The sequence below is a fragment of the Tinamus guttatus genome, unplaced genomic scaffold, assembly GCF_059628265.1.
Source record: "Tinamus guttatus ecotype Peru unplaced genomic scaffold, ASM5962826v1 Tinamus_guttatus_pri_ptg000510l, whole genome shotgun sequence".
NCBI lineage: Eukaryota > Metazoa > Chordata > Aves > Tinamiformes > Tinamidae > Tinamus > Tinamus guttatus.
This window is the reverse complement of record NW_028289044.1, coordinates 866,420-876,740: the sequence shown is the minus strand read 5'-3', so window position 1 is coordinate 876,740 and position 10,321 is coordinate 866,420. Positions and strand designations below refer to the sequence as shown.

The following is a 10,321-nucleotide window of genomic DNA, read 5'->3' as shown; positions in this document are numbered from 1 at the left end:
CTGTTTTCAAAAGATTTATGATGGCTATTATGACTGTAAATGATAACAGTAGCAAAACAGTAAATTCTAATCCAACGCGCAGCATACCACTACTGTTTTGCTGATCCAAGATCTGCAGATGCTCATATAACAAATTAAGTTATGGGTCACTTTTAAAGTACACGCTGAGATAAAAAGGGACAGTTAATAATTTAAAACAATACCGATCATCAGTGGTAGTCAGGTAAACTCACTCTGTAAATGTTTATACAATATTCTTATCTCCAGTTATGTCCTCTGCAGCTGTAGGCTGATTCTTATTCCAGATTTTGTGAACTGTGGAAAGAATTACATCCCCACTGGCCTGGGGTCATATCACAGGTTGTGTTTTCAAACATAGGTTGTGAAGTATTAACACATGAGGCAAGTCTGGCCCCAAAAGCCCCAAACTACTGAGCTAAAACAAACTGGGAGATTAGGTCCTGGGCCAGAAATATCTTGTAAAACTAAAAAGAGATGGAATGCAGTTACTTTTAAAAAAGGCAGCATTTCAATAGTTTCAAAAAAATGCAGCTATTTCCACAATATTAAAAAAAAAGGGAGCTGTAGACGATGCCAAAATTCATCTTTAGCAACTGTCAACTCTTACTGGGCTGCTTTTGATATGAGGCCTGCACTGGACCCAGAGATTGGAATTTCAGTGTTTTTTTGGTAGACTTGAGGATTCCTCTAAGACATTACTTAAATTCTCCCTGGGTAGAGGTGGGAATGGAGCATCCCAGGAAGGGCTGGTGCAGCCGAGCTGGTTGTTTATATCTGATGAGCTGGATGTTAATCACTGTACGTTCACTGACCCCCACAGAGCAATTCACAGCAATCTAGCCGGGCTTGTTCTACTGAAAAAAACACCCTTGAAGCACAAAAGAGAGAAGAACATGGCTTTGAGGACACATGAGGTGATGGACACAGAACCTCTCTAGGTAAAATGAAAGTCATCTTGAGGAAGGTAGGCATGGAATTTTCTTTGAAGGAATATATTTGCTCACAGGATGCTAATGAAGGTTAGGAAGGAATGAATAAGAAGTATCTCCATCAACTAGAAGAATTGATGCAGAATTTGCCAGTGATGTTTGTAACAGCTACCAGCACTAATGTTGAAATCTGTTTGTGTATGTGTGTCTGTTCTGGGGCCTCTTTTACTTTCTCACTTTCACAGATACCCAGATACCTCTGCCCAGCATTTTAATGAATTTTGCAGGAATATGCCATCAGTTGGCCCTCTGTGATCATTTGAGGAAAAGGTGTTTGCCTAAAAGTACTCATCAAGTGTGCTTAGCCACTGACCATGCTTTTAGTACAACTGATTAGGAATTATATCTAAATTAAAAGTAAATCAAAGATTTACTATGCTCTGCATATTAAGCCTGGAAAAGCAAATGATACTGAAAAAAATAAGTCCAGGATATTTTATTCCTTAACATTGTGCATGCTAGCTAGTGTTCAACAAAAAAAAACATATTCATAACTCAGCTACTTTTCTAGGAGTTCTAATTAGTGCTTAGCTAATCCTCATCTGCAAAGCAGACTTATTTTACTTAGTTTATTTTAAATTAAGGCTACTTGGGGATTAGCATCTACAAGGTCACTTGACACAGAGCCAACCTTGCCGCTCGGATAGAGGCTGCTCTAACGAGCTCACCAGTTCCCAACACTGTGCACTGCCTACACGGATACCTTACCAACAGGATCACAGAGCAGACTTTAGCTAACGACAGATTAACTCCAATTTAGTCAGCATTAACGCCTCCTGTCGCTAAAGCTTTTCGGTTGCAGCAGTGCTTGCAAAGCCACTAAGCAATGCCACATATGCCTACTAGCGTTGAATACAGCAACTCTGACCAAAGGATAACATTTTGCAGCAGCAAATTTCAGAAGTCCTGCATCTAAGCGAAAAGATAAACATTCAACGTTTCTCTCAGAGCTGATCTTTTTTTTTGGTTTGTTTTAATTTTTATATATATAAATATACCACAAAGCGTACCATTTCCTTGTAAAATAAGTGAAATATTAATGCTACAATTTTATGTTTAAAACAAGTTTTGATGATAGCCTTCCTCTAACAGCAGGCTAAAAAACTGCATTAACTACACAGAGAGAGACAAAAACACCCCCAAAACTTTATCCTATACATGAGCATTCGGAACAGCAGGTTTGCCTCTGGCTTAGCTCCTTGGAGGTGTTTTATCATCTGTTTAGTTAAATGTCCACTCTCCTTAGTAGAAACTGCTTTCTAACTAACCTGAACATTTCACATTCAACATGTATCTCCCTTAAATTAACTGTCAAGACCTGATTTGCAATATCCATGTCTGCCTTTGCTGAACCCAAATGGCAAGAGGTATTGTCTGTTGTGGGTTTGGAGATCAGGATTGCAAATTGCTGATTTTTCCAATAAAGCCACATGAAATCAACCATTGCAAACCTACTAGGACCATCGATCTTTGTTCTTTTCCTTCTCCTTCACAACCTTGAAAATGTTCACAGCATTGAAACAACGAGGCATGGAGAGCAGGGCAATATAATCCTCACCAGCTTTGCTCACGTGCACTTCATGATCATCTCTTTGAGCTTAACTGGTACCTCCTGGGGAGGAAAGAGAGGTGCCCATCAGCACTACCCCTGTCATAACCTTTTTGCTTCAATTTTAACTACATTTCCGTGTCCTGCAGGTGACTATTCAGCTACCAGAGCAGTCATCTAAAATCTGTAAGTTTTGCTGTTAAGGGTTGTGTTGCTTTTCTTTTCCTTCTCCTTGCATGCTTTCCAAAACAGACATGTTAAAACAAGCAAACAAACAAACAAACAAAAACAAAATAAAATCTTTAAAGCAATGATAACACCACAATATCTGTTTAAAACAGTACTGCCCGTGCTCTGGACAAGTCATTAAGAGCAATTCAGCATTCTTATAATTAATTCACAACAAAAGAAGCTATAAGATGCCACAAAAGAAGGCATAATTGGCCATACAGAGGCAACACTACCATGAATGTTGTTTGGCAAGGAAAACAAAAAAAAAGCAGATACATAATTCATCCAAAGAAGAGTTCAGAACTGCCCGGCGCTGCTGGGGTCGCACTGCAGGAGGCGGACGATGGACGGGTCGCTCTTAGCGCCGCGGATGAACTCCTCCAGGGAGAGCTTTCCTGGAAGAGAAACACACCTTGGTTCACAGGGGCGCCCGCGCCGTCGCCACACGCCCACCGAGCTGCCCACCGTGGGCACTGGTCAACAGGGCCTAGAGTTGAGCTATGGCAGAGGCAAGACCTGCTCACCGTCATGGCTGTGGCCATCGCCAACCCTGGAGGCCACCTCTTCAGAAAGGGGCCCCTTCAGCATCTCCCGACTTGCAGTAATGTCCCGAGTTTTTGCTGGGGACACACATCTGAACTGAGGGAAGGCCCTGAGAAGACAAGCTGCCCTCAGGAGTGCAGAGTGGTTTTGTTCACTTGCCTTCAGCAACCATCTCCTTGAGTGAGAGCTGACTTGTGGTCTCCAGCAAACTGGTACATCCATACCTTGCTCCTCTGTGGAAAGTGTGGGGCACTTACTACAAGATTTTCACAAGATACTACAATTTTTGGAAAAGAAAAACAACCTGTTGTGGGTGCCTAAGGACTTAAGTCCTCTCTTTGCACAGGCAGCCCAGCCGCAAATGATTTCACTAAATGATTTGACTGCCTTCACTGAGCAGCAGCCCCTGCTTATTTTCCTTCTTAAAAAACAAAGAAAGAAGAGAAAAGAAAGGCAGTGACAGCCTGAAATGTGAAGCGGGAGATAAGGCTGTGGGTTTGCACACAGGCTCCTGGTGAGCTGTATAATTAGCGGGCGTAATCTAAAGCTTTCCTTTGCCTCCCAAGTTGATGAATGTTTCAAGACTGCTTGAAAGCTCAGGAGCACCGGCTGCTTCAGCGAGTGCCGGGAGGAAGAAAGTAAACATTTAGCCTGCTGGCTGTGATCCAGCAGCAGCAGAAGGAAGGAGGCCCTTTCCCAGGTCCTTGTCCCCATAGCTCCCTCCTCACCTGCTTTCCTTAGCCTGCTACTGGCTCTTGGTCTTTATTTTCATGACGCTCCATGGAGCGGCCATGCCAGGGACTGCCCTGGCCATGACCTGCTGCTCTCCACCTCCCCATGTCCTCCTGCCCAGCCAACCCTCCTCCTGCGGCAGCTGTATCCATCCCAGAACTGCTTGGATGGACGCTGGAGGCTGCGTCTGGCTCATCGGACTCCGCACGGGCACACAAAGTGCCTCCCTGTCCCCGGGCACGCATGGGTCCCTCGCGCCCTACCGTCGCGGTTGGTGTCCATCTGGCGGAAGATCTTCTCCGTCCTTTTCTCTGGTGTCGACTCATCTTCTGGCATCTTCATTACAGAAGAAACCATCTTATAGATTGCCTATGTGATATGACAGGAGCAAAAAGATGATTTCTTTTGTGGCAAAAGAAATAAGTAGAAAATAACCCAGGAACATCAGCGTAGATCTGCTCCCCCAGGCTCCCCATGGGAGTCCCTATGGGAGTCTGGTGGCACTAATACACACAGTTGCTCTTGTCAGTGAGATATTTATTTGTGAAATAATGTGTTTCCTTATTTAGTCACAGTTGAACACAATCTGGGTTTGGACTGAGGTTACATTTTTCCTTATTAAAATAGTCTTCAGATTAATTTATCACTTTTACAGCACACTGCAGCACATGTCCTCACGGCTGACACTACTTGGGGGAACAGTAAGACGACCAAGATCCTGTCCTAGCCTGCACTGTACTTTGTCTTCAGCCACCGTCAGCTGGTTTCACAGGCTCCATCTTCACTTTTCCCTCCTCTTACCTGATGTTTGCTTTCCCTCCATCCACCTTTTGCTTGCTGGGAGGACAGTGACTCGCTCCCTAATTTTGCAACGTGTATGGTGAAGACTTGACCAGCAGTCAGGTAGCCTTTTCCTTTAGAATTTATGTGTATACACACTAAAAAAAAACCCTTCAGATGCTCTAATCCGTGATAAAGCTGGTGCCACCCATAGCTATTCTTCATGCAAATCCATTAGTCCTGTATGGTATTAGCCATCCTTAAAACTTAAGAGAGAGGTGATGTTAATTTTAAAACAAGAGAGAGTAATGGTCTCTGAACTGGTTATCCAAACACTGCCTGCAAATGACAGCATGCAGAACAAGCAATGTGGTGTTTTGCCTGGGACATAGCTTTACATAGCCATGCAGAACATCTAGATCAGCTGGGACAACAGAGGCAGTCAGAACACTGTATTGTGGTGACCTCGGTGGAGCCTCTCAGCCTCTTTGAGAGGCAGATATATCGGCCCCAGGCATCACTGCCCTCATCTGACCAGCTCCTTCTGGTTGTCATTCCAACTCAGTAGGCCCTAGCTAACCAGCGTTGCACCGGGCAGCCAGCTTGCCCTCCAGTCCTTGTCTGTAAATGGGGAATGTTTTCCTCCACATAATTCAAATTCACATCTCCTCCCCAACAGTGTTCACGGTGGTCAGCTGATAACTCACTCTAGACACCATTACTTCAGCTCTTTCTTCCTTGCTTTTGCTTTTCGTGCTTTGGGAGGCTGGAACGCTGAGGCCCATGCATTTCCCACTCTCTAGCTTTCCCGGTCATGAAGGTGCTCTGCCTTGCCTGTACTAAGCTCTAGTCCCCAGAGGCACTGCTGCTGGCACAAGCAGCTTCTCCTCTGTCAGCGGAACCAGCTCACCTTTCAGATCTCCTAGCCTTTAAATAACTTGAAGCATTACACCCTGAGAAATGCATTTGTGTATTCAATTAAATATTCATCACTTATGCTCAATGCAGTCAAACATCTGGCCCCTCAGTTCTGTCAGGAATGCTGTGGCCACAGATTTCCTGGCCTGCCTTACAGTAATTCTGTATTGCTGGTTGTACAACCAAACAGAAGACCAGAGGAGACCATTTCAATATGAACAATTGCTGGCTGAAGGGAAAAGTGATGGGCACCCATTTAATCATCATCCTAATTTGCACTGTTACAAGTGTCCAAAGGCTACTGAAAGAATTAGGATACTACAGAATTGTGCAGTCTCTTAACACAAATATGGATGCTGTGCACACAACATTGACCGGATAGCCAGGAGAAGAGGAAATGCATATACAAGCAAATGAACTTTGGGGATGTGGGCACTGGGGGCGAGGAGAAAAGGAATAGGGAAAGGAAAATAAAAAAAAGGAGAGGATGGACAGTCAGAATTTATACCTGCCTTTTCCTGGTCAGCAGGCAAGACTTGCAGGGGTCAGAGTAGAGATGGGGCTTGTAAATCTGCCAGTGTTTAAGCATCTCATGTCAGGCCTTTGTGTGGGAGACGAGGAAGGGTAGAGGGGTCATTCCCTCACTCTGGGCGAGAGAAAGATTTTTGCAGAAAATCTGTATTGAAAGTGTGGGAGGAATGCAACGGACTGTGAGTGCAGTCATGTTTGCTCTGATCAAAGTAACCATAGTAAGAATATGCAGATTTTCAGGACAAAAAAAAAAATTGTTTCAACATGACTTCATCCTACAGGGTCCTTTTCACAGAGGCGTGTGAAGGGAATAACAGATGAGATATTCTAGGAAAGCCAGATGGGAATAACATAGTAAACGTTCTTTTCATACTGAAAATGGTTACTCTGGACAAATTCTTATGGTGTTACTCAGAAGTTCAGTGGGAAGTTTTCCTGAAATAAAAGCCAGTTAGAGCTGATTAAAAACTTGGGACTTGCCCCATATTAATTCAGTGCAGTTACACTGAGTTCTTTACTATGTCTTTGAAAGAGAAAGCTTTCAAAGGGAGCAGATTTCATACAATAACAACATGGAACTGCTTGAAACTGGTGAACTGTGGCCTGTATGACCTGGGAATGAAAGGCAGTAGAGGCTATGGAGAGCCTTTCCATTCTGCATGGCGCAGAACTCCCTGGTCTCACAGCCCTTGAGTGGAAAGTCATTGGTGGCTCAAGCAGGACAGGGTATGGAGCAGGTCATCAGCAGAGTCACCAGGAGTTAGGGCAGCCTTTTCAGGTAGGTTTTCATCAGGAGAACCTGATACAGCTACTTGAGACCCCTCAATGTCATCAAGAAATTATGCCTTCGGACACCTCTGTGTGTCACTGGAGCCAGCACAGACCCCAGCTTCATCTACAAAAGGCTGATGAGCTGCTAGGCTCTCCCCTTTGCTTTTTCACCTACATTTGCATGAATGGCAACAAGTGATTTAGTACAAATTTCAGCCCTTTGCACCCATTCACACCCGTTGTGCTTCCAACTGCTGTCCAGCGCGGAATTTGTGCCACTCTTCTTGCCACTGCTGAACTTGGTCCAGAAACCTTTGTGCGCTTTCTTGCTATACTTGGCAAAATATCAAAGAGCTACTTATGGGGATGGCAGTGATGACAGCACAGTTTTTGAGGCAATCCTTTTTACTCTAGTAAAATGGAAGAATCTTGACAGATAAAATGGTCTCATGAAGCGAATAAGTGACCTAAAAAACCTGCTCACCTCTCTCATCTATTGGGGTTTTTGGTACTGCCATTTCTAAGAGCCATATCAGTTTCTGCTCTTCCTGACTTAAAATGTTAGCAGCTTCTGTTTCATCATGACTTAAAACGTTAGCCCAGTGAAGGAAAGTGGGTATGTTGTGTTTGTGTTAAACTGAAAGTGCTCTTCTCTTCTCTTAAGGTGCCTTATGATTCCGCACTATAATAAAATGTACCCTTAGCACAAGGTTCCATCTCTTAACTCTTATTTTAAGAAAATCTTGCCAAATATGTCCCACTTCAAGGAACAAACACAATTCTTGTAGCTAGTTCTCAGCTATTTTTGAGTTGCCTGGGCTATTTAGATTATGGATAAACAGATGAAAGACATGGAAAGCATTTCTAGAGAGGAGCAATATGAGAAGATCTGGGTTAGGAAGGCAGGCTACACAGACGCTTGCCCCAGTACTTTGCAGATGGGCTGTGCCTGGTAGATCTAAAACTATCCCGTGGACTTCCATTAAACTCTGCGGGGACAACAGTGAGCCCGTCACTGATACCCCTCGTGTTATGTCCTCCAGACTGTGCTGCCAGCTCCATACATGTGGTTCATGCATTTCTCTAAGCAGAGCTTTAGAGAGACTTGCCTAGGGGAAGGTGATGTGAAAGCCCTTTGGATGATGAGTCTTCTATAGGCAACAAGTATGCAGTAAACATTACTATGGTAAACAGAGCTTAACAGGGTGCAGATGGTTTGCCCTCTTAACCATATTGCAGAGAAATGGGGCTTCAAAAAGCTGCTCTTGACCATCCTTAAGCCCTGATTTTATGCTATTGCTAGAAACCTCCCTCCGTCATCTTAACCCAATAGGTCTGTGGTTTCAGAACTGCAGCTCCTGCAGTAACCAGCAATCACCTTGTGATGCTGAGGAGAGCAAAACCTTCTTTGCCAGCAGCAACGTTACATGAGACCTAACAACATTACATGAGAGAGGATATGCAAGTAGCCATCAATGTGACACTGAAAAAGACTACAGAGAAATGACTTTCAAAGCACAAAGAAATGCAGACTGAAAAACAAATTCATGTCTTGTCTCTATGTTTCTTTTTTTTTCAGATACAGTGATCCCAGGGGCACTGTGGAATAATAATAGGGGCAGCATTTTTCAGTGAAGCTGTTTAAAATTTATGGTATTTCTTTTAGCAGTCATTCTGATGCAAAATTCTTGATGAAAACTTTATAAATCTTACTATATCAATATGCAAATGTATGGCAGATAAGGGACTTTCGATAGGATCCTGTGAGACTTATATCAGAGATACAGCAAAGTTCTGTTTTTCTCTACCAGAAAGACTGTGACAGCTGGGGGCCCCCTGAACACGGTTGAGGCAGAATCCTTTCTTTCATATTCAAAAATAATCATTGGTAAGTGCAAAGCTGTTTTTAAATCCATCTGATCACAATGCATCAAGGGAACCTCTAAATAAAGCGTTAGTATATGCTCATTTACTTTAATTTCACTTTATCAACCAAACATGCTTCTACTCTGCAAGAAATCCTACTGCACCAGGAGGAGCTATGGGTGGGAAGTGCAATAAAGGAGGACCAGACCATTGAAGCTGAAAGAAAAGGCAGAAACCTGCAAGCCGACTGCCTCATGAGAAACTCCATCGCACAAAGGGTAGCTCTGCTGTCTGGAGTGATGGTCTATGGTGCAGAAGTGACTGCTATTCGGGTGTGTGAGCCCGTTAATACCCATAATCAATTTTTATATGGTCCTTCAGAACTCTGGGTGGGGGTAAATGAGAGAAGGAAAACTTCTAAAAGGAGGTGAGAGCTAAACCTCCAGAAATGCAATGCTAGAAAAGAAGGACAGAGAGCAACCTGTGCCTCCCATGCATCCTGGATGCAGCCACAGCTCTCGGGTGCTGCAGCTGCACAGCAAGGGAGCAGAAAGGGCAATGGGGCTGGAGGGCTAGGCTGAAAACTATGTGGGAGTGTGTGCAACAGCTCACGTGGCCCCATGGGATATGTCTCCATTTGGTTTTTCTTCCCTTTTGGCTGCAAAGAATGCAATTTCAGAAACATTAACAAAAGTTTGCTTCTATCAGGTGTCCCAAATTAACCAAATATAACCCTGCACTGATCCCTAAACAGCCCCTTCATTTCATGGTGGCATCATGGCTGTAAGGAATGATGCTACAGTTGGCACCTACAAGGCTAGCAATAGGAGGCAGAGCAGGTCAGCACCTAATCAAGCTGATGTGCAGCTCCGTGGCAACTGAAAACAGCCATATTTGCTTGCTTGGATCACCACAGAGAATCCAACCATCAATATTTTAATTAAATTTGACATGAACACAGTTTGTGGCCTTGTTCTCCATGTTTGCAAGTCTTTTGATCTCTGGAGTTTATACTGCTGCTCAGCACTTAGTCCTTCCCCGACGAGGCCCCGCGGTCTTGGGGGCCTCTCTTCATGCTGAGGAGCAGACTCGCTTGGGCTGACTCCCTTGTTTTTGCTTTGTGCTCTGCTGGCTCTTTGGGGATTCTCTGTATTTTTTTTTAATGGGGAGCGATACAGTTTGGAAAAAACAGTAGCATACAGCCTGTGTACCCTACTGCGGAGAGTGACAGATTTGCGAGGAGTACAGTACCTTCTACTTCAAAGAGGGGAGTTTCTTGTGACACTGAGACAGGGAGACGTCTGAGGCTGCTTATTCACTCATATACAAGAACACACACAAAAGAATATTTGGAAAAAAAAAAAGCCCCTACATTGCCAGCTAAGCCTTG

At 44.0% G+C, this 10,321-nt stretch overlaps 1 protein-coding gene across 1 annotated transcript in view; it reads right to left on the bottom strand.

The window, feature by feature from the left end:
- Positions 1 to 2,308: 2,308 nt before the first annotated feature.
- The window catches only part of NCALD (neurocalcin delta), a 52,719-nt gene continuing 44,706 nt past the window's right edge, over positions 2,309 to 10,321 (bottom strand). Inside the window, exons 3-4 of the mRNA XM_088533630.1 lie at positions 4,329 to 4,434; positions 2,309 to 3,185 (exon numbers count right to left, since the gene is read on the bottom strand). Coding sequence (XP_088389756.1) covers positions 3,088 to 3,185; positions 4,329 to 4,434 — 204 coding nt within the window. The 3' untranslated portion in view covers positions 2,309 to 3,087. The remainder of the gene's footprint in view (positions 3,186 to 4,328; positions 4,435 to 10,321) is intronic.